Source organism: Staurois parvus, unplaced genomic scaffold (assembly GCF_062004578.1).
Source record: "Staurois parvus isolate SC_StPar_1 unplaced genomic scaffold, SC_StPar_1.0 ptg001130l, whole genome shotgun sequence".
NCBI lineage: Eukaryota > Metazoa > Chordata > Amphibia > Anura > Ranidae > Staurois > Staurois parvus.
The window spans coordinates 163,838-189,428 of NW_028318926.1; the positions used below are offsets into that span (position 1 = coordinate 163,838).

Genomic DNA, 25,591 nt, shown 5'->3' on the forward strand with positions numbered 1-25,591 from the left:
CCGCTCCTCTCCCCCACTGACACTAACGATGGGGCACTATTCCTCCTCCACACTGACACCAACGATGAGGCACTGTTCCTCCCCCACTGACACCAACGATGAGGCACTGTTCCTCCCCCACTGACACCAACGATGAGGCACTGTTCTCCCCACAGACACCAATGATGGGGCACTATTCTCCCCACTGATACCAATGATGGGGCACTATTCCTCCCCCACTGACACCAATGATGGGGCACTATTCTCCCCACTGACACCAACGATGGGGCACTATTCCTCCCACTGACACCAACGATGGGGCACTATTCCTCCCACTGATACCAATGATGGGGCACTATTCTCCCCACTGATGCCAATGATGGGGCACTATTCCTCCCACTGATACCAACGATGGGGCACTATTCTCCCCACTGATACCAATGATGGGGCACTATTCCTCCCCCACTGACACCAACGATGGGGCACTATTCCTCCTCCCCACTGACACCAACGATGGGGCACTATTCCTCCTCCCCACTGACACCAACGATGGGGCACTATTCCTCCTCCCCACTGACACCAATGATGGGGCACTATTCTCCCCACTGATACCAATGATGGGGCGCAATTCCTCCCACTGACACCAATGATGGGGCGCAATTTTTCCCACTGACACCAATGATGGGGCGCAATTCCTGCCACTGATACCAATGATGGGGCGCTATTCCTCCTACTGACATGGGGCACCATCATTGGTGTCAGTGGGAGGAATAGTGCCCCATCATTGGTGTCAGTGGATGAAATAGTGCCCCATCATTGGTGTCAGTGGGAGGAATAGTGCTCCATCATTGGTGTCAGTGGGAGGAATAGCACCCCATCATTGGTATCAGTGGGAGGAATAGTGCTCCATCATTGGTGTCAGTGGGAGGAATAGTGCTCCATCATTGGTATCAGTGGGAGGAATAGTGCCCCATCATTGGTATCAGTGGGAGGAATAGTGTCCCATCATTGGTATCAGTAGGAGGAATAGTGCCCCATCATTGGTATCAGTGGGAGGAATAGTGCCCCATCATTGGTATCAGTGGGAGGAATAGTGCCCCATCATTGGTATCAGTGGGAGGAATAGTCCCCCATCATTGGTATCAGTGGGAGGAATAGTGCCCCATCATTGGTGTCAGTGGGGGAGGAATAGTGCCCCATCATTGGTATCAGTGGGAGGAATAGTGCCCCATCATTGGTATCAGTGGGAGGAATAGTGTCCCATCATTGGTGTCAGTGGGAGGAATAGTGCTCCATCATTGGTATCAGTGGGAGGAATAGCACCCCATCATTGGAATACCATACTGAAATAGCATACCATATTGAAATCAAATCTGATGTTTTTTCATTTTTATTTGGTGTGCGTTGGAAGAGGGGTAGTCTTATACGGCGAGTATAGCTCAAACCCTATATTTTAGCAGGAAAAGTAGGGGGTCGTCTTATACGCCGGAAAATACGGTATATTGTACATTCACATCAGTCCCTAACCCTCAAGGGGTGTACAATCTAAGGTCCCTAACTCACATTCATATACTAGGGCCAATTTAGACAGGATCCAATTAACCTCCCAGCATGTCTTTGGAGTGTGGGAGGAAACCAGAGTACCCAGAGGAAACCCACGCAGGCACAGGGAGAACATGCAAGCTCCAGGCAGGAGGTGCTGTGGCTGGGATACGAACCAACGACCCTAGTACTGCCAGGCGGAAGTGCTAATATTTTTCAATATTTTCAATATTTTTATTAACCACTTGCCGTCCGCCTGCTGTTTTTAAACGGCAGGACGGTGGCACTCCAGGGGCGGGTTGCCGTTCATAAACGGCACCCGCCATTTCTAGCGATCTGGTGCCCGCTGTGTCCTCCGGACACAGTGAAACACCGATCGTCGGACGGGACCTCTGTGTGAGGTCCCGATCATGTGATCACTGATAGGCCAATCAGTGATCACATGCAAAGTAGTAAGCAAGATGTCACTTGTGACATTGCTTACTACGTGTGAAATCTGTGAATGATCACAGAGGTCACATGGTACAGGGCTATTCACAACAGCCTTGTACCATGTGACAAGCTGTGACCTATCACAGCTCACTCAGTATTTCTCAATGGCTGCAAGAATGCAGAGAGAGAGAGAAATTATTGCTTTTACATCCTATATGGGTGAAAAAGCAATCACTGTAAAAGAAAAAAAAAAAAAATCTTCATCACCCCCCACAAGTAGCACAAGTCACCATGGTGACACTGTACTGCTAGGGTGACAGTATGTAAAAAAAAAAAACACAATAATAATGATATAAAAAAATAAAATAAAAATGTTTAAAAATTATAATTTTTGGTTATAAACTAATTTAGCTTTTTTTTTTTTTTTACTAAAAAGATAACGGAATACATTTCGGCCAAGATTTATTATGAAAGATTATTTATTTGCAAAACTTTATAAGAAAAACACTTTTTTTCAAACTTTTGGACATTTTCATTTACATAGCAAAAAAAATAAAAATCCCAGCGGTGAATAAATACCACCAAAATAAAGCTTTATCTGTCTAAAAAAAAAAGGTAAAACATTCATATGGGTACAGTGTTGCATGACCGTGCAATTGTCATTCAAAGTGTGATATCGCTGAAAGCTGAAAATTGCCCTGGACAGGAAGGGGGTAAAAGTGTCCGGACAGGAAGTGGTTAAGAAAGTTTTGTTTTAAGAATACAACACGCTCAAGATACGCCCATGCAGGGGCATAGCAGAACAATAACATGTAAACAGATACATCCTGCTGACTTGTATTAGCCAAATAACGAAATGTCCAATGACATCAAGGAGGGATGGCAAAAAGCAAAACCAAATAATAGCAGCAGTAATCCAACATATTACCGGAAAAAGAAGAGAAAAGAAAAAAGGTTAGAAAAAAGGATAAAGAAAATGAAACAACAAAAAAAAAGGGAATCAGAAAGAAAACATGGAGGAAAGGGGAACTAGAAGAATCACGGATCCAGGGCTAGCACAAGCAGCGTCTGTAAGAGGCCATAACTAGTAGGAGGCAGGGATGGCAAGGAATAACGTATCCAAGGTTCCCAAAGCTTAATGAATCTTGCATGAGAATCGTGAATAATGCTAGACATCTGTTCATTGATCAACATAGCATTCATCCGGGTCTTCACCCCTTGGAAGACAACCAAAGGGGTTCTCCAAGCTTGAGCTATAGCACGTTTGGCCGAAATGAATAGGTAGGATGCCAATTTCTGCTGAGACCTAGACAATGCAAGAAGGCCACCCTTGCATTCATCCGGGTTTTCACCCCTTGGAAGACAACCGAAGGGGTTCTCCAAGCTTGAGCTATAGCACGTTTGGCCGAAATGAATAGGTAGGAAGCCAATTTCTGCTGAGACCTAGACAATGCAAGAAGGCCACCCTTGCATTCATCCGGGTTTTCACCCCTTGGAAGACAACCGAAGGGGTTCTCCAAGCTTGAGCTATAGCACGTTTGGCCGAAATGAATAGGTAGGAAGCCAATTTCTGCTGAGACCTAGACAATGCAGGAAGGCCACCCTTGCATCCCTACGGACCGTAATATGAAATAGAATTTGTAGCAAACCATAAACCCTAGACCAGAAGCCTATCAATCGTGGGCACGACCACCAAATGTTTAAGACGTCCCCTCGTTGACCACCGTTCCGGAAACACCTATCTCCGCCAGTCGGATTCAAGTGAGCAGTCCGAGCCGGGACCCAGTGCCACCGCAGGAGAACTTTGTAGGCTGCCTCAAGAGTGACTGTATTGAATGAACATTTCGCCACCGTCCCCCAGGCCCTTACGCCAATCCTCCTCCGCAATCGAGACACCCAGATCTCGCTCCCATTGAGAGACATAAGACGGGTGGTGAGGAGGACCTACTGTTAAGGGAGGCATACAGTAAATTACACAACATGTGTGCGTTTTCAATGCATTTCAGGCCTGGTTCACACCAATGAAGTTTGTTTTATCCATTTTGCAGTGCGTTTTGCATTTTTGGTTCAATAGACTTCGATGGAAACGATGCAGAAAATGCATATAGCATGTTTTTTTTTTTTACATGTTTTCATGCATTTGCCGTGTTTTTGATGCATTTTGCATTTTTGCACATGCATTTTTGACGCATTTATTTTATGCCGTTTGTTTTTTTTTCTTGCCAACTTTTTGCTGGTCAGATTAAAAATGCAAAATGCATCAAAAACTCGGCAAATGCATGAAAACGTGTAAAAAAAAAAAAACCACACTACATGCATTTTCTGCATAGTTTCCATCGGAGTCTATTGAACCAAAAATGCAACATTTTGCGTTTTAAAAAGTTTCTGACCCTTTCCAAAAAACGCAGCAGCTCAAAAAAGCATAGATGTGAACGTGTTCCATAGGAACCATGTTAAGCGGACTGTGGTGCGTTTCTGCAAAAACCTCTAAAAAAACGCATTGGTGTGAACCAGGCCTCAATGGGGAGGTGGGTTTTTGGTATTTTTTTTTTTTTTTCTTGCCAAGTATGCACTAAAAATGCAGCAAGCAGGATTTTTAACATTGCAAGAGAAGCGCAGTGGACCAGTGTGATGACATACATTGAATTTAAAGGGATGCGTTTTTCTCGAGCTTTTCTTGTGCCTTTTTTTTTTAAAACGCAAAAGTGGTGCAAAAACTGCTCAGTGTGAAAGCAGCCTATTGGCTGAAAAGGTGCTGAAAATATATTCATATTCATTTAAATTCATGGTATTAATTAACCCCTTCCTGTCTGGACACTTTTACTCCCTTCCTGTCCAGGCAATTTTCAGCTTTCAGCGCTATCACACTTTGAATGACAATTGCGCAGTCATGCAACTCTGTACCCATATGAATTTTTTAGCATTTTTTTGAGACAGATAAAGCTTTATTTTGGTGTTATTTATTCACCGCTGGGATTTTTATTTTTTTTGCTATGTAAATGAAAAAGTCCATAAATTTTGAAAAAAATGTGTTTTTCTTATAAAATTTTGCAAATAAATAGTATTTCATCATAAATCTTGGCCAAAATTTATTCCGTTATCTTTTTAGTAAAAAAATAAATAACCCAAATTAGTTTATAACCCAAAATTATAATTTTTAAACATTTTTTTTTACATTTTTATTTTATTTTTTTATATTATTATTTATGTTTTGTTTTTTTTTACATACTGTCACCCTAGCAGTACAGTGTCACCATGGTGACACTGTGCTACTTGTGGGGGGTGATGATTTTTTTTTTACACTGATTGCTTTGACACCCATAAAGGCTGTAAAAACAATCATTTCTCCTGCTCTCTGGCTGCATTCTTGCAGCCATTGGGAAATACTGTGCAAGCTGTGATAGGTCACAGCTTGTCGCATGGTACAAGGCTGTTGTGAATAGTCTTGTACCATGTGACCTCTGTGATCATTCACAGATTTCACACGTAGTAAGCAATGATGTCAGAAGTGACACCTTGCTTACTACTCTGCATGTGATCACTGATTGGCCAATCAGTGATCACATGATCGGAACCTCGTACAGAGGTCCCGTATGACGATTGGTGTTCCACTGTGTCCAGAGAACACAGCGGGCACCAGATCGCGGTGCTGCGCGCTCCCAGGGAGCACGCACAAGCAGGGTGCGGGGAGGCCGTTTATAAACGGCCACCTGTCTCTGCACTGCCACTGTCCAGCCGTTTATATACAACAGCCGGATGGGAGGTGGTTAAAAAGTTTAATATAATACAATTATATATAATAAAAATTGTCCATTTCGATTTCGGTTTTCGTCCAAATGCATCCTGAATTTTTGGTTTCGGTCATAGAATTTTCATTTTGGTGCCCCACTATTTTAAATGCAGTTTGTTCTGTATTTTTTCACATGTGCTAGCAGTTGTGCATGTGCATGTAAATATGACTGTGAAGTCCAGTAGGCAACAGAGGGTGACCACACTGTCCAGGACACTCCATAATATGACCAGTGCCGTCAAACATATCCCCCCTGTTTCTCTAAATTACACGGCCGTGTGAGGATGCTTGTAATGAGGGGTGTGGCCACTACTCAGCTCTGCGGGCACAGAGCACTGGAGTAAGAGGCCATTTCCACAAAGAGAAAAAGTCTTAAGGCATGGGGCTACTATAGGCAAATGTGAAAAAGCACGCAGATTTGTTCTGAATGGTCCATAATCCTAAGTTATGACCTGCAGTGCTATGATTTATCGACCAATAACATTTATTCTGGACATGCTTTTGATAAAAGAATCTGGAAATGAGAATTTGAAATAAGAACTTCCTGTATTACCGGACAGCGACCAATAACATTCGTCAGGTGTCATTTTTCTATCTGGTTTGGATCTGGTTGGTGGCTGCAGTAATTTCAGACATTTGGAAATGAGGCCTAGTATAATGCTCTGCATTATGGGAAAAATGGTGTGCGTGTAATGGTACATTAAAGTGTTACTTAACCCCGGACCCTGCATTCACTATATCCGGTCTCCCCGGACCCTGCATTCACTATATCCGCTCTCCCCAAACCCTGCATTCACTATATCCGGTCTCCCCGGACCCTGCATTCACTATATCTGGTCTCCCCGGACCCCGCATTCACTATATCCGCTCTCCCCGGATCCTGCATTCACTATATCCGCTCTCCCCGGACCCTGCATTCACTATATCCGCTCTCCCCGGACCCTGCATTCACTATATCCGGTCTCCCCGGACCCTGCATTCACTATATCCGCTCTCCCCGGACCCTGCATTCACTATATCTGGTCTCCCCGGACCCTGCATTCACTATATCTGGTCTCCCCGGACCCTGCATTCACTATATCTGGTCTCCCCGGACCCTGCATTCACTATATCTGGTCTCCCCGGACCCTGCATTCACTATATCTGGTCTCCCCGGTCCCTGCATTCACTATATCCGCTCTCCCCGGACCCTGCATTCACTATATCTGGTCTCCCCGGACCCTGCATTCACTATATCCGCTCTCCCCGGACCCTGCATTCACTATATCCGCTCTCCCCGGACCCTGCATTCACTATATCTGGTCTCCCCGGACCCTGCATTCACTATATCCGGTCTCCCCGGACCCTGCATTCACTATATCTGGTCTCCCCGGACCCTGCATTCACTATATCCGGTCTCCCCGGTCCCTGCATTCACTATACCTGGTCTCACCTGACCCTGCATTCACTATATCCGGTCTCCCCGGACCCTGCATTCACTATATCTGGTCTCCCCGGACCATGCATTCACTATATCCGCTCTCCCCGGACCCTGCATTCACTATATCCGCTCTCCCCGGACCCTGCATTCACTATATCCGCTCTCCCCGGACCCTGCATTCACTATATCCGCTCTCCCCGGACCCTGCATTCACTATATCCGCTCTCCCCGGACCCTGCATTCACTATATCCGCTCTCCCCGGACCCTGCATTCACTATATCCGCTCTCCCCGGACCCTGCATTCACTGTATCTGCTCTCCCCGGACCCCGCATTCACTATATCTGGTCTCCCCGGACCCTACATTCATTATACCTGGTCTCCCACAGTACACAGAACATGGAAATGCAATTATTTTAGTAAATATAAACTGCTAAATGCCTTTTTTCATCAGCAGTATAAAACAGTCTTGTGACTTCTATCAGTGTCCAGCAGAGCACTGGTTAAAACTTGTAGGAGTTTTCTTTCTCCTCTAGGAGGATGCAAAACCCCTGATCTCTGTCTGGACAGTGCTGATCGGCTCTGTGCTGATCACATGTACTCTTCCAAGAGGAAAAAAATACTCTCTAGCAATACACACCAAACTGAGCATGTACAGCTTGTCCCCAAGGCTCTGTTCTGTCAGCAGATGGATTGGGGACAATAGAAGAAGGGGAGGATGTACATGTGCAGAGTGTCTTCACACGGAACAGGAGATAAGAGGGGGACACTGGAAGAAGGGGAGGATCAGAGAGGATAGGATCAAACAGCCATTTTTACACAATGTAGAGGATTAACCACTTAGGTTCCACAGTGAGTATACCAAGCATGCTTTACTGCATCTACAGACTGATTGTACTGTTGTGGGTTTTGTAACACTTTAAAGATGAACTCCAGGCCACCGGCTACATTAACAAATTAAATACATACAGTTAAAGGATTTTCCCTGTGTACATTCCTGCCATGTCTTGTGTTTTCTCCTGCACAGATATCTTCTCGCAGGTGTCGGACTCCAGCGGCTTCATGGTCTGCGCTAAGTTTGACCATTTCCTGAGGGAGGTCCTGAAGCTGCCAACGACAGTGTTTGAGGGTCCGTCATTCGGGTACACGGAGCACTCCGCTCGATCCTGTTTTCCACCACAGGTAAGTAGAGGGGCCTTAATGCTTTGAATAGTGAAAGCACAAAATGTTCGTATTATTGCTGGCCTATCAGACATTTATTATCTCTGTAAGTGTAAGTTTTTTGTTTTTTTTTAGTTTTTTTTACTGAAAAATAAAGAAAAAATGTAATGCGTGCATCACGTTTGCTGTTTTTATTCACATATACACTATACAGGCGTACCTCGGTTTATGAACACCTCAGATAACGTAATTTTCGGTTTACGAATGAAAATAATGCAACGGTTTACAATTTTTTTTTCGCAATACGAACGGATTAATTGGTTTTCAATGAATTTACTTTTTTTTTTTTTTTTTAAATCATGTCCCTGTACAGTATTGATGCCTTTAAAGTGCACTTTATAAAGAGTTTTGAACAGATAAGACTTTTTTTTTTACTTTTTTCTGACCTCCGGAACGGATTAATTGGTTTTCAATGCATTCCTATGGGAAACTGCATTTCGGTTTACGAATTGTTCGCAATAAGAAATGTCCCAAAGACCTAATTAAATTTGTAAAGCGCTCCTGGCTCCTCCCCCTCAAGCTGTGCCCCCAGGGAAAGCTGCTCACTCTGGGGGCACCGTTGCTTGCTCATCCCCGAACTGGCTCCGCCTCCCACTTTCTCCTTATTGGCTGAATGGCTGTGATTGACAGCAGCGGGAGCCAATTGGCTCCCGCTGCTGTCCGAGTCAATAAGGAGGAAGAGTCCTCAGACAGCAGAGGCTGTCAAGAACGTCGCTGGATTGGAGGGGGCTCTACAAATTCACTACTCCATCCAGGACATCTGTGCTTATTCACTATTCTCGTTGAGTATTCCTGTTGTTCTCCCTGCTTTGCAGTGCTGCACAATGGTTGGTTGTTCCTCCTCTTACTATGCAAGTTTGTGAGTTGGCCAACTTTGTAATTGATCTTATCTCAGCTGCTGGTAATAGAGAGATGGAGTGATTCCAGTGGGGCCTCCTTCTGGTGGCTTATCTACAAATAACTACATCCACAAATATACATTTTTAATAAAAAAGAAGTTTGTAGGTCTGGATCATCCACAAAGACATTTGGATCGTCCACAAGGACATTTGGATCGTCCACAAGGACATCTGGATCGTCCGCAAGGACCTCTGGATCAACCGCAAGGACCTCTTGATCGTCCGCAAGGACCTCTGGATCGTCCGCAAGGACCTCTGGATCGTCCGCAAGGACCTCTGGATCGTCCGCAAGGACATCTGGATCGTCCGCAAGGACATCTGGATCGTCCACAAGGCAACCTAGTTAGGAGACTAGCATGAGAATATTCATGGTCTCCTGATACAACCTCCATGCCTTGCAGCACACTAAGGTATAGCACGATTGGTCCTACCTGTCACCCCATGAAGGTTGATGTATTTGTGGGCAGTTGGTGTCCGATGAGACCATGCCGGTACTGACTGTCAATTGGGCGCCATCCATATCAATATCCATCAAAAGGATGGGGGAGGGCACAGCTACTATCTTGCCAAGAGTCTTGTGCTGCCTTAATCCATCTCTGCTCACAGCACATTGTTCTGATCCGATCTTTCCATGTGTTACAGAAGAAGATTGCGCTGAATATGTTCCTAGACACCATCATGGCCGACCCCCCTCCCCAGTGCCTTGTCTGGTTACCTCTAATGCACAGGCTCGCCCATGTAGAAAATGGTAAGTGTTGCGATCTGGACGGGTCGTTGTGTGTGTCTCCTCTCCTTTTGCCTTCATTCTGGGATGGTCATACAGTTGTGTTCAAAATAATATCAGTCAGACATCACTAACCGGATCAATCACTGTTTTTGGTAGAAATGATATTCCTACATGGCAAATAATTTACTAGCAGGTGTAGTAGAGTAATAGAAATCCAACAGACCCAACAGTCATGACATGCATGCTGCTGATTCTGTGTCATTGAATCACTCATTGAAAGGGGCATGTTCAAAATAATAGCAGTATGGAGTTCTATTAGTGAGGTCATTCATTCTTTGAAAAACAGGTGGCAATTATTGCCCTTATTTAAGGAAGGAAGGCAGCAAATGTACATGCTGGTTACAGTGCATTTCTCTCTGAAATTCTGAGGAAAATGGGTCGTTCCAGACATTGTTCAGAAGAACAGCGTACCTTGATTAAAAAGTTGATTGGAGAGGGGAAAACATATAAAGAAGTGCAGAAAATGATCGGCTGCTCAGCTAAAATGATGGCAAATGCTTTAAAATGGCAACCAAAACCTGAAAGACGTGGAAGAAAGCGAAAAACTACCATTGGAATGGATAGAAGAATAGCCAAAATGGCGCGGACTCAGCCAACAATCAGCTCCAGGAAGATGAAAGAAGGTGTAAAGTTCCCTGTGAGGACTGTTACAATTAGAAGACTCCTATGTGAAGCCAAGCTATCTGCAAGAAGCCCCCGCAAAGTCCCACTGTTGGAAAAAAGACATGTGCTGAGGAGGTTACAATCTGCCAAAGAGCACATTGACCGGCCTAAAGAGAAATGGCGCAACATTTTGTGGACTGACGAAAGTAAGATTGTTCTTTTTGGGTCTAGTGGGCGGAGACAGTTTGTCAGATGACCCCCAAACACTGAATTCAAGGCACAGTACACTGTGAAGACAGTGAAGCATGGCGGTGCAAGCATCATGCTATGGGGATGTTTCTCATACTACGGTGTTGGGCCTATTTATCGCATACCAGGGATCATGGATCAGTTTGAATTGATCAGAATACTTGAAGAGGTCATGCTGCCTTATGCTGAAGAGGAAATGCCCTTGAAATGGGTGTTCCAACAAGACAACGACCCCAAACTCACCAGTAAACGTGCCACATCTTGGTTCCAGACCAACAAGATTGACGTTATGGAGTGGCCAGCCCAATCCCCGGATCTTAATCCAATAGAAAACTTGTGGGGTGACATCAAAAATGCCGTTTCTGAGGCAAAACCAAGAAATAGAGAAGAACTGTGGAATGTGGTCCAATCATCCTGGGCTGGAATACCTGATCACAGGGGCCAGAAGTTGGGTGACTCCATGCAACACAGATGTACAGCAGTTCTCAGAAACAGTGCGACTACAACCAAATATTCATGAAGTCATTCAAAGGAAAGCAAAATATTCAAACATTTCTCAGTTTATATAGTGAATGTTTGAGTTTGTAAAGAAGAATACAAACACTGCGATTTTTTTGAACCGTCTAATATTCACTTTTCTTCAATTGTTTTAGAGGAACAACACAAATTTGATGTATTTTTCTTCATGTTTTGATTTGGAATAGAATGTGTCGTGTTCCCAATGCATTTGTGTGGATGGAAATAAAAGCTATTAGAAGGATTTTCAGCTTTATTCACTTTTTTCAACACACTGCTATTATTTTGAACACAACTGTACATGCATGTTATGTCAAAGACATCAAAATCCAATATCGCTGTCTGACTTCTTCTTTGTATCTTCTTTCATTTCCTCTCCCTCTTTGTTTCTTCGCCCTTTTTATCCCCCCTCCCCAATAATTCCATTGCTCTTTTTGTTTTCCTCCATCCTGAAAGCTAGTTATACATGATTCCAGAGTCAGCCAGCTCAGCAGGGAGTAGCTGAATTTTGATCCATGTATGCACTAGCTAGTTGTACACAAGTTGCTCTATCAATCCACTTCTGTACAACCGGCCTATTGGATTTGTACCGAATGATCAGTGCCTTTGGCTATAGTCGGCAACACCGATCAATGTATTCTGCCGGCAGGGAAGGCTCCCCACCATCACAATACAATAGCTCAGTGGGAACGATTCCTCCATCCACATTGAATGGGGAAATCAACATACTTTTTTTTTCGCTCAACCTGCTGGTTGAATAAAAAAAAATGAATCATGTATGACCTGCTTAACAGTTACACTCTAATATCTACCACCTTGTATCACTGTCTTTGCCATACCCCTCTCTTTTTTTTTTTTCTTCTTTTCTTCTTTCCTTCCCCTTCTTCCATCTCTCTCCCCATTTCTCCCCCACTCCTCCCACTCCCCCCACTCCCTCTCCCCCTCCCTCTCCCCACTCTCCACTCCCCTCTCCCCCTCCCCCCTCCCTCTCCCCACTCTCCACTCCCCACTCCCCTCTCCCCACTCCCCTCTCCCCACTCCCCTCTCCCCACTCCCCTCTTCCCCTCCCACTCCCCACTCCCTCTCCCCCCTCCCACTCCCCACTCCCTCTCCCCCCTCTCTCCTCCCACTCCCTCTCCCCCCTCCCTCCCCCCACTCCTTCTCCCCCCTCCCTCCCCCCACTCCTTCTCCCCCCTCCCTCCCCCCACTCCTTCTCCCTCTCCCCTCTCCCTCCCTCTCCCCTCTCCCTCTCTTCTCCCTCTCCCTCTCCCTTCCTGTCTCCTCCCCCCCTTCCTCCCTCTCCCCCCCTCTCTCCTCCCCCCTTCCTCCCTCTCCCCCCCCTCTCCTCTCCCCTCCCCCCTCCCCCCCTCTCCCCTCCCCCCCTCTCCCCACTCTCTCCTCCCCCCTTCCTCCCTCTCCCCACTCTCTCCTCCCCCCTTCCTCCCTCTCCCCACTCTCTCCTCCCCCCTTCCTCCCTCTCCCCACTCCCCCCTCCCCTCCTCCCACCCCCCCACTCCCTCTCCCTCCTCCCACCCCCCCCACTCCCTCTCCCTCCCCCCACCCCCCCCACTCCCTCTCCCCCCTCTCTCCTCCCACTCCCTCTCCCCTCTCCCTCCCTCCCTCCCTGAATGCAGGGTCCGGGGAGACCAGATATAGTAAATGCAGGGTCCTGGGAGACCAGATACAGTGAATGCAGGGTCCGGGGAGACCAGATACAGTGAATGCAGGGTCCGGGGAGACCAGATATAGTGAATGCAGGGTCCGGGGAGACCAGATACAGTGAATGCAGGGTTCGGGGAGAGCGGATACAGTGAATGCGGGGTCCGGGGAGACCGGATACAGTGAATGCGGGGTCCGGGGAGACCGGATATAGTGAATGCAGGGTCCGGGGAGACCGGATATAGTGAATGCAGGGTCCGGGGAGACCGGATATAGTGAATGCGAGGTCCGAGGAGACCAGATATAGTGAATGCGAGGTCCGAGGAGACCGGATATAGTGAATGCAGGGTCCGGAGAGACCAGATATAGTGAATACAGGGTCCGGGGAGACCAGATATAGTGAATGCAGGGTCCGGGGAGACCAGATATAGTGAATGCAGGGTCCGGGGAGACCAGATATAGTGAATGCGAGGTCCGAGGAGACCGGATATAGTGAATGCAGGGTCCGGAGAGACCAGATATAGTGAATGCAGGGTCCGGGGAGACCAGATATAGTGAATGCAGGGTCCGGGGAGACCCGATATAGTGAATGCACGGTCCGGGGAGACCAGATATTAAAAAAACTGTTTATTACAATTAAATGATACAAACAAGTGCACAAGTGAACTTACCATATAATTTTCTCCTTTGAAAATATATCATATGTCATAGGTTTAGTAACACTTTAAGCACTGTAGGGTACAGAGTGTCTTCTTAAAACAGAATGATAGTGATGAAAATGTACAGTATTCTGTCATACAATAAAGCTCAAAATACTTTTCACAATCAAGAGGAAGTATGTTTTTATGTATATTATCAAAGATTCCAGTGAAAGACTGAGTGTGAGGATAACTTTAGCACACATCTACAGGGAATTCATCACTGGTGTGGTCTTCTCTCCCTCCTCTGTAGTCTTCCATCCTGTGGAATGCTCCTTCTGCCGATGTGAGAGTATGATGGGATTCCGCTACCGCTGCCAGCAGTGCCACAATTACCAGCTTTGCCAGAATTGTTTTTGGCGAGGACATGCCAATGGTCCACACAGCAACCAGCATCAGATGAAGGAGCACTCGTCCTGGGTGAGTACCCCACTGTCTTCTTCTATAAATAAATTATATATATATATATATATATATATATATATATATATATATATATATACACACACAGGTGAAACTCGAAAAATTTGAATATCGTGCAAAAGTTAATTTATTTCAGTGCAGCAACTTAAAAGGTGAAACTAATATATGAGATAGACTCATTACATGCAAAGCAAGATAGTTCAAGCCGTGATTTGTCATCATTGTGGTGATTATGGCTTACAGCTCATGAAAACCCCAAATCCACAATCTCAGAAAATGAGGATATTGTGAAAAGGTGCAATATTCCCGGCTCAAAGTGTCCCACTCTAATCAGCTAATTAAACCATAACACCTTCAAAGGGTTCCTGAGCCTTTAAATGGTCTCTCAGTCTGGTTCAGTAGGAATCACAATCATGGGAAAGACTGCTGACCTGACAGTTGTGCAGAAAACCATCATTGACACCTTCCATAAGGAGGGAAAGACTCAAAAGGTCATTGCAAAAGAAGTTGGATGTTCCCAAAGTGCTGTATCAAAGCACATTAATAGAAAGTTATGTGGAAGGGAAAAGTGTGGAAGAAAAAGGTGCACAAATGGCAGGGATGACCGAAGCCTGGAGAGGACTGTCAGGAAAAGGCCATTCAAAAGTGTTGGGGACTTTTACAAGGAGTGGACTGAGGCTGTAGTCAGTGCATCAAGAGCCACCACACACAGATGGATCCTGAACATGGGCTTCAAATGTCGTATTCCTCTTGTCAAGCCACTCCTGAACAGCAAACAACGTCAGAAGCGTCTTACCTGGGCTAAAGAAAAACAGACCTGGTCTGTGGCTCAGTGGTCCAAAGTCCTCTTTTCTGATAAGAGCAACTTTTGCATCTCATTTGGAAACCAAGGATCCCGAGTATGGAGGAAGAATGGAGAGGCACAAGGACCCAGAGTATGGAGGAAGAATGGAGAGGCCCAAGGATCCCGAGTATGGAGGAAGAATGGAGAGGCCCAAGGATCCCGAGTATGGAGGAAGAATGGAGAGGCACAAGGACCCCGAGTATGGAGGAAGAATGGAGAGGCCCAAGGACCCCGAGTATGGAGGAAGAATGGAGAGGCCCAAGGACCCCGAGTATGGAGGAAGAATGGAGAGGCCCTAGGACCCCGAGTATGGAGGAAGAATGGAGAGGCCCAAGGACCCCGAGTATGGAGGAAGAATGGAGAGGCACAAGGACCCCGAGTATGGAGGAAGAATGGAGAGGCACACACTGCAAGATGCTTGAAGTCCAGTGTGAAGTTTCCACAGTCTGTGTTGATTTGGGGAGCCATGTCATCTGCTGGTGTTGGCCCACTGTGCTTCATTAAGTCCAGGGTCAACGCAGCCGTCTACCAGGAGATTTTGGAGCACTTCATGCTTCCTTCCGCAGACGAGCTTTATGGGGATGCTGACTTCATTTTCCAGCAGGACTTGACACCTGCCTACACTGCCAAAAGCACCAAAACCTGGTTCAATGACCGTGGGATTACTGTGCTTGATTGGCCAGCAAACTCGCCTGACCTGAACCCCATAGAGAATCTATGGGGCATTGCCAAGGGAAAGATGAGAGACATGAGACCGAACAATGCAGAAGAGCTGAAGGCCGCTATTGAAGCATCCTGGTCTTCCATAACACCTCAGCAGTGCCACAGGCTGATAGCTTCCATGCCACGCTGCATTGAGGCAGTAATTGCTGCAAAAGGGGCCCAAACCAAGTACTGAGTACATATGCATGCTTATACTTTTCAGAGGTCCGATATTGTTCTATGTACAATCCTTGTTTTATTGATTGTATGTAATATTCTCATTTTCTGAGATTGTGGATTTGGGGTTTTCATGAGCTGTAAGCCATAATCATCACAATGATGACAAATCACGGCTTGAACTATCTTGCTTTACATGTGATGAGTCTATCTCATATATTAGTTTCACCTTTTAAGTTGCTGCACTGAAATAAATGAACTTTTGCACCATATTCAAATCTTTCGAGTTTAACCTGTGTATGTGTGTGTGTGTGTTTGTTTGTTTATATATATATATATATTAAAAAATCTACACTCACTGGCCACTTTATTAGGTCCACCTTGCTACTACCGGGTTGGATCCCCTTTTGCCTTCATTCTTGGTGGCATAGATTCAACAAGGTGTTGGGAACATTCCTCCAGAGGTTTTGGTCCATATTGACATGTTACTGTTTCCTTTCTAGAACCAGTCTGCCCATTCTCCTTTGACCTCAATGAGGCATTTTCCTCCACACAACTGCCGCTCACTGAATAGTTTCTCTTTTTCGGACCATTCTCTGTAAACCCTAGAGATGGTTGTGTGTGAAAAATCCCAGTATATCAGCAGTTTTTTAAATACTCAGATCAGCCCGTCTGGCAACAACAACCATGCCACGTTCAAAGTTGCCTAAATCCCCTTACTTCCCCATTCTGATGCTCGGTTTGAACCTCAGCAAGTCGTCTTCACCACATCTAGATGCCTAAATGCATTGAGTTGCTGCCATGGGATTAGCCGATTTGTAATTTGTGTTGCCAAGCAATTGAACAGGTGTACCTAATAAAGTGGCTGGGGAGTTCATGTACAGTGGATATAAAAAGTCTACACACCCCTGTTAAAATGTCAGGTTTCTGTGATTATTATTACTATTATAGAGGATTTATATAGCGCCAACAGTTTGTGCAGCTCTTGTGATGTAAAAAAATGAGACAAAGATAAATAATTTCAGAACTTTTTCTACCTTTTAATGTGACCTATATACTGTACAACTCAGGTGAAAAACAATCTGAAATCTTTTAGTGGGGGGAAGTAAACATAAAAACTAAGATAAAGCGGTTGCATAAGTGTACACACCCTCTTATAACTGGGGATGTAGCTCTGTTCAGAATTAAACAATCACATTCAAAATCATGTTAAATAGGAGTCAGTACACACCCGCCATCATTTAAAGTGCCTCTGATGAACTCCAAATAAAGTTCAGCTGTTCTAGTAGGTCTTTCCTGACATTTTCTTAGTCGCATCCTACAGCAAAATCCATGGTCCGCAGAGAGCTTCCAAAGCATCAGGGGGATCTCATTGTTAAAAGGTATCAGTCAGGAGAAGGGTACAAAAGAATTTCCAAGGCATTAGATATTCCATGGAACACAGTGAAGACAGACGTCATCATGTGGAGAAAATATGGTGCAACTGTTACATCACCAAGAACTGGACGTCCCTCCAAAATGGATGAAAAGACGAGAAGAAAACTGGTCTGGGAGGCTGCCAAGAGGACTACAGCATTATTAACCACTTGCCTACCAGGCAGTTATACCCCCTTCCTGCCCAGACCAATTTTCAGCTTTCTGCGCTGTCGCACTTTGAATGACAATTGCGCAGTCATGCAACACTGTACCCATATGACATTTTTAGCATTTTTTTGAGATGGATAAAACTTTATTTTGTTGGTATTTATTCACCACTGGGATTTTTATTTTTTTGGTATATTATTGAAAAAGACCCCATAATTTTGAAAAAAAAAAGTGTTTTTCTTATAAAATATTGCAAATAAATAATCTTTCTTTATAAATCTTGGCCAAAATGTACTCATCTATCCTTTTAGTAGAAATAAAACAAAAAAAAACCAAATTAGTTTATAACCAAAAATTGTAATTTTTAAAAAGTCTTTACATTTTTATTTTACTTTTTTATATTATGTATGTTTGTTTTATATATATATATATATATATATATATATATATATATATATATATATATATATATATATATATATATATACTGTCACCCTAGCAGTACAGTGTCACCATAATGACACTGTACTACTTGAGAGGGTGATGATTTTTTTTTTCTTTTGCACTCATAAACTGGAAAAGCAATAACGTCTCCTCTCTGGCTGCAGCCATTGAGACTGGTCACAGCTTGTCTCATGGTACAAGGCTGTTGTGAATTGCCCTGTACCATGTGACCTCTGTGATCATTCATAGATTTCACAAGTAGTAAGCTATGATGTCAGAAGTGACATCTTGTTTACTACTATTCATGTGATCACTGATTGGCCAATCAGTGATCACATGAATCGGGACCTCACACAGAGGTCTCGTACACAGAGGTCCCGGACACAGCGGGCACCGATCGCGGTGCCGCGCGCTCCCAGGAAGCGCGCACAGGCAATGGATGCGGGGGGACGTTTAGAAATATCCACCCGCATCGGCAGTGCTCCCGCCTGGCCCATTGCCGATAAACGGCTGGATGGGAGCGCTGCCGATGCGGGTGGACGTTTCTAAACATCCCCCCCGCATCCATTGCCTGTGAGCACGTGGCACCGCGATTGGTGCCCGCTGTGTCCGGGACCTCTGTGTACGGGAGTTTAAGGAGGGGTGGGCTCACTCCAGGCATACTGCCAGAGCTGTTTTTGCACATCTTTAAAAAAATTATTGTAGGCCTGAAGATTACACAAAACCTCCAAACATGATATATTTTCTGAAAGCAGACACCCTAGAGAATAAAATGGTGGTAGTTCCAATTTTTTTATATCGCACAATATTACTGCAGAGGTCCAGCAAACACAAAATTTCAGTAGAGAAAAACACTAAAAGTGAATTTTAGGGCAAACAAATGCAGTAAATTGCCTAAATGTTTGGCAAAATATAAAAGACGAGGTTTCGATGGGTAAATAGATACCCAACATGCCAAAACTTAAATTTGTGTGCGCCTGTGAAATGGCGACAAACTTCAGTACCTTGTATTTTCTATAGGGGGCGCTTCAAAGCTCCTTTATAGGTCATCAGTTTAGTGTTCTAGAGGAGGTGTTGTGCTAGAATTATTGCTCTCAACATGTGTATCACAATCAATAATTCACGTGTAGGTGACCCTAACACATGCCTTTACGCTCATAGATGCGTATATGTGCGGGTGGGGGGAGCCTCATTTTTTATTTTTTTTTATTTTTTTTTTTTTTAAATGTGCTTTGGTGTAACTTTATTTTTTTACAATACTTTTTTTTTTTTTTGTGATCACATAGGGGACACAAAGTCCCCCATGTGATGATTTTTTTAGGTGACCAGTCCTCTTTAATGAGACATGCAGGGTCTAAAAGACCCCCAAAGTCTCCACTTGGCCCAATACTTTTCTCCCCTGCTATTCTAGCCAGGGAAAGTGACAGCGGTTACCTGGAAGTGACATACTCGTCGCTTTCCGGATCACGGCAAGAAGGAGAGGAGAGCAGACTCTCCTCTCTCCCCTCCACCCGCCATGTCAGCCCCCGGCCCGCAGATGGGCAAGCAGAGCCTGGAATACATGGTGGGAGCACACGCATGGGGAAGGGTTACCGGGGGCTGTGGAAGCAATCAGGCAGCTGCACTGCTGACACCTGACAGGCAGGAGTCTGCCTGTCAGTTTTGGACAGAATCCCGGTGGCTGCTGCCTCTGGATTGTGTGTAAAACTCCCCGCTCTCAGGTCCAAGATGTACTGATCTGGTAGCGAAAGGGGTTAAGGAGGGCTGGGCTCCCCCCAGATATACCTGCCCCCAATCTATCCATTATCATGATGTGCTTCTACTATGGAGGCACTCCAGATTTATAGGGTTAGGACTGCAGATGATACTGGGGTGCCATGAAGAGGCTCTGCAGCTTACGCATGTACAGGGGCGGACTGACCATTTGGAAACTTGGGCACTGCCCGAGGTCAGTAAGGGGCCCCATGAGATGCCCCTGGTACCTTTTTCATAGGCTTTTTTGAGTTTGGGCAAGGACACAGGGGCCCCATGATCCCCTATTGCCCAGGGGCCCCATGAGTTGTCAGTCCGCCCCTGCGCATGTATTTGCAAATATGTGAAAACTAAGCCCGTTTTTACCGTGAACCTCTAGACGAGACAATTTGGTTGGTTGCAGGCTGGTTGGTGGGTTGAGCTGGGAATTTTTCTTTTGGTGTTGTTTGACATGCGTCGCCCTTCCATGTGCTCCTTGCTGCAAAAAGGCCAGTTATGGACTGGGGCATTGGCCGAGTTCTGAAGTAACATTGAGAGCCTGATGTAAACTAAGCATGTATGGCCAGCTGAAAGCGGTATTACACCCAGAACCAAAAATCTAATATATTGCAGCTTACCAATCATTAGATGTGGTGGCTGCATTAGTTTTTTTTTTTCTTCCTCAGATTTTCACCTGGTGATCTGGCCAGTAACATACCTCCTGTATTAGGCTAGGTTCACATATGTGCGGGTGGTACCACTGCGGATCTGCACAAAAATCCGTGTAGCCGGATCACCCGCACAGGGGAATGCGGACCCACGGGCAGGTGCCAATAGTTTGCCGCCCGCACTGGAAAACGCAACCGTACTGGGAACTGAGGTTCCTGTGCGTGCTGCGTTTTCAGTGCAGGGACTTCTTCCCTACAGGGCATGGGAGTCCATTCAAATGAATGGGCTGTCGTGCCCACGCAAAACACGGCCCTCGCGGCTGCATATATGGAACCAGGGGTTAGTCCTCATGCACACTGGATGCTTTGATAACGCTGGTAACGTTCGCTGTGTAAAGTCACGTTTAAAAACGTGAGTTTTTCAGCTGTATTTAGCATTTTTGCATTAGCGTTTAGCGCCGTTTTGCCGCGTTTAGTGGCGTTTTTACACAATTTTTAGCTTTTTCTTTTATGAAAAAAAAAATATATTCTTGGTAAAAAAAAGTCCAAAAACAACGCTTTGCCATGGTTTACCGCGTGGTTTTCACTTTTTTTTGCCAATATATAAACAAACTCCAGGCAGATATAAATGGCACAATTTCAAGCAGCTCTGTATTCTTAACTACATCCATTTTTTTTTTTAAACTTTTTTTTTTAAATGCAAGCATTGTAAATACATGAATTTGACTCGGCCTCTTGGTACAACAGAGCTCAGACTGAGGAATAGAGAAGCAACACAGGGAGCCTATCGGTTGTGCTGCTGTGAAAGAGCATGCTGATGTGTGGAGAGAGCAGAGTGGCAGCGGATGATTCTGCTTCTCCTTTCTCTGTTCAGTAACATACTGGAGGAAAGCTGGCCATGTACTATACATTCCTTGTTGGATTTATCAAACCAATGTAGTAGGAGGATCTTACACAATATAGCTGATGGTAGATCTAAAGTAGATTGTACAATCAGAATATATAGTTTTATGGTGACCTTTAAAGCAGTACTGAACTTTACCTCCCCCCAATGTTATCCCCCCCCCACATCCAGGTGGTACTTTTGCAATCACATACCCACACAGCAAACCCAGCCCTGGCCCTCTGCATTGCACTATTAATGTGCGCTGACATCTTGGTCCACTTCGTCTTCTGGGTGTGGGCAGTCAGCTGTGATGATTATTCCCCCCCCCTGGCCACTCGGTGTGCCAATTCTAAAGCCTCCTGGGTGAGGCTGCAGGGGACCATGGTGGTGCAGGGAGGGGCTAACTATAAGGAAAAATTGGAAAGGAGAAGAAATAAGCCTGTAATACTACTGATCAGGGTGGGGAGTGTTCAAACAGGACTAACTTCCTTTTGGACTTTAATTCCACTTTACAGTGTTACTAAATCCAGGACCCCGCATTCACTATATCCGCTCTCCCCGTACCCTGCATTCACTATATCTGGTCTCCCCGGACCCTGCATTCACTATATCCGGTCTCCCAGGACCCCGCGTTCACTATATCCGCTCTCCCCGGACCCCGCATTCACTATATCCGCTCTCCCCGGACCCTGCATTCACTATATCCGCTCTCCCCGGACCCTGCATTCACTATATCCGCTCTCCCCGGACCCTGCATTCACTATATCCGCTCTCCCCGGACCCTGCATTCACTATATCCGCTCTCCCCGGACCCTGCATTCACTATATCCGCTCTCCCCGGACCCTGCATTCACTATATCCGCTCTCCCCGGACCCTGCATTCACTATATCCGCTCTCCCCGGACCCTGCATTCACTATATCCGCTCTCCCCGGACCCTGCATTCACTATATCCGCTCTCCCCGGACCCTGCATTCACTATATCCGCTCTCCCCGGACCCTGCATTCACTATATCCGCTCTCCCCGGACCCTGCATTCACTATATCCGCTCTCCCCGGACCCTGCATTCACTATATCCGGTCTCCCAGGACCCCGCATTCACTATATCCGCTCTCCCAGGACCCCGCATTCACTATATCCGGTCTCCCCGGTCCCTGCATTCACTATATCTGGTCTCCCAGGATCCCGCATTCACTATATCTAGTCTCCCAGGACCCCGCATTCACTATATCCGGTCTCCCTGGACCCCGCATTCACTATATCCAGTCTGCCAGGACCCTGCATTCACTATATCCGCTCTCCCCGGACCCTGCATTCACTATATCCGCTCTCCCCGGACCCTGCATTCACTATATCCGGTCTCCCCGGACCCTGCATTCACTATATCCCCTCTCCCCGGACCCTGCATTCACTATATCCGCTCTCCCCAGACCCTGCATTCACTATATCCGGTCTCCCAGGACCCCGCATTCACTATATCCGGTCTCCCAGGACCCCGCATTCACTATATCCGCTCTCCCAGGACCCCGCATTCACTATATCCGGTCTCCCCGGTCCCTGCATTCACTATATCTGGTCTCCCAGGACCCCGCATTCACTATATCCGGTCTCCCCGGACCCCGCATTCACTATATCCGGTCTGCCAGGACCCTGCATTCACTATATCCGGTCTGCCAGGACCCTGCATTCACTATATCCGGTCTCCTCGGACCCCGCATTCACTATATCCGGTCTCCCCGGACCCCGCATTCACTATATCCGGTCTCCCAGGACCCTGCATTCACTATATCCAGTCTCCCCGGACCCCGCATTCACTATATCCGCTCTCCCCGGACCCCGCATTTACTATATCCGGTCTCCCCGGACCCCGCATTCACTATATCCGGTCTCCCCGGACCCCGCATTCACCCTATCCGGTCTCCCCGGACCCCGCATTCACCCTATCCGGTCTCCCCGGACCCGCATTCACCCTATCCGGTCTCCCCGGACCCCGCATTCACCCTATCCGGTCTCCCCGGGCCCCGCATTCCCCCCATCCGGTCTCCCCGGGCCCCACATTTACCTTATCCGGTCTCCCCGGGCCCTGCATTCCCCCCATCCGGTCTCCCCGGACCCCACATTTACCCTATCCAGTCTCCCCGGGCCCCACATTTACCCTATCCGGTCTCCCCAGACTCTGCATTCACCATATCTGGTCTCCCACAGTACACAGAACATGGAAATGCAATTATTTTACTAAATATATACTGCTAAATACCTTTTCTGAACATCAGTATACAGCAGTCTTATGACTTCTATAGTGTCCAGCTGAGCACTGGTTAAAGCTTGTAAGAGGAGTTTTCATTCTCCCCTGATTGTCCTATGGGGCTGCATAACTCCTGACCTTCTGTCTGGACAGCGCTGATTTTACCTGTAATGATCACATGCACCCTCCCCCCCCCCCCCCCAAAAAAACAACAAACAACTCTTTAGCAATACACAGCAAACTGAGCATGTGCAGAGTGCTTCATAGGACTCTGTACTATCAGCAGATGGATTGGGGACTGTAGAAGAAGGGGAGGATCAGAGAAGACAGGATCAAACAGCCTTTTTACACTATGCGGATGATTAATCCCTTAGGTTCCACAGTGAGTATACCAAGCATGCTTTTCTGCATATACAGGCTGATTGTACTGTTGTGGGTTTAGGAACACATTAAGCCCAGTTTTTACCACACCACAACTTTTTCATCTGTTACCTCTTTTAAGTTATACTGAATTGTAGCAGAGATAAATTAGCCTTTCTGCCTAGACAATCAGAGTTGTGCTGTGTGGCAGAGCTGTGTAAATCTCAGGACCGGATGGACAGAATTACACAATTCTTAGGCAGGTAAAACAATTTCCGTAAATCTTATTTCCTCCTTGTATTTAGTTGAGTCCCCGACTGTTACGCATCTGTTCTCCAGAAGATGGCAGCATTGAACACTGAAAAGAACACCTTCTATGGAAGCTGAATTCTGGCTGGAGATCCATTTTATATACTTGTTCATGTCTTCCCCATCCTCTGGCACAGTCCATCATTTCCACAAACAATGCTAGTTCCAGGGCCTGCACCTCTGTATGAATGATGCGGCAGAGATGTGTATTACCTGCAACCGACAGTTGCTTGTGTCAGCTAACAGCCATCCTGATCCTATCATAGGAAACAAGTAGGAAGACTGATACCAGGCATAACAGCAGGCCCCACAAGTTCATAAGACCCCTTCACACTTTCTGCAGTGTGTTACGGCGGGTGACCATGTGGTATTTGGCGCATTAATGTGCGCTGCGTTAAGGCACACCGGTGTTTTTTTTTTGTAACAACTTCCCCCCCGGAGCATTTATTTACTTTTTGGCGCACATGTAAAATCGCCTTTTCTGGCTATAAAATTTACTTAACCACTTGCCTGCCGGGCACTTTCATCCCTTTCCTGCCCAGGCCAATTTTCAGCTTCCTGTGCTGTCACAGTTTGAATGACAATTGCGCGGTCATGCAACACAAATTACATTTTTGTCATTTTTTTCACACAAATAGAGCTTTCTTTTGGTGGTATTTCCGCTCTCCCCGGACCCCGCATTCACTATATCCGCTCTCCCCGGACCCCGCATTCACTATATCCGCTCTCCCCGGACCCCGCATTCACTATATCCGGTCTCCCCGGACCCCGCATTCACTATATCCGGTCTCCCCGGACCCTGCATTCACTATATCCGGTCTCCCCGGACCCCGCATTCACTATATCCGCTCTCCCCAGACCCCGCATTCACTATGTCCGCTCTCCCCGGACCCCGCATTCATTATATCCGGTCTCCCCGGACCCTGCATTCACTATATCTGGTCTCCCCGGACCCTGCATTCACTATATCTGGTCTCCCCGGACCCTGCATTCACTATATCTGGTCTCCCCGGACCCTGCATTCACTATATCCGCTCTCCCCGGACCCCGCATTCACTATATCCGGTCTCCCCGGACCCCGCATTCACTATATCCGGTCTCCCCGGACCCTGCATTCACTATATCCGGTCTCCCCGGACCCCGCACATGTAAAATCGCCTTTTCTGGCTATAAAATTTACTTAACCACTTGCCTGCCGGGCACTTTCATCCCCTTCCTGCCCAGGCCAATTTTCAGCTTCCTGTGCTGTCACAGTTTGAATGACAATTGCGCGGTCATGCAACACAAATTACATTTTTGTCATTTTTTTCACACAAATAGAGCTTTCTTTTGGTGGTATTCAATCACCAGATTTTTCTTAGTTTCTGTTCTGAAATTTTGCAAATGGGTCATTTTTCTCCTTCACTGATGTGCAGGGATGAGGC

At 46.2% G+C, this 25,591-nt stretch overlaps 1 protein-coding gene across 6 annotated transcripts in view; it reads left to right on the forward strand.

Moving 5' to 3' along the window:
• Positions 1-25,591, forward strand: part of DTNB (dystrobrevin beta) — a 318,228-nt gene that overhangs the window by 85,183 nt on the left and 207,454 nt on the right. For 5 of the 6 annotated variants that reach the window (XM_089659019.1, XM_089659020.1, XM_089659021.1 and 2 more), the window contains exons 6-8: positions 8,190-8,344; positions 9,925-10,030; positions 14,048-14,214. In XM_089659019.1, the coding sequence (XP_089515145.1) occupies positions 8,190-8,344; positions 9,925-10,030; positions 14,048-14,214 (428 nt within the window). The remainder of the gene's footprint in view (positions 1-8,189; positions 8,345-9,924; positions 10,031-14,047; positions 14,215-25,591) is intronic. The other variant, XM_089659018.1, reaches the window with a different exon arrangement.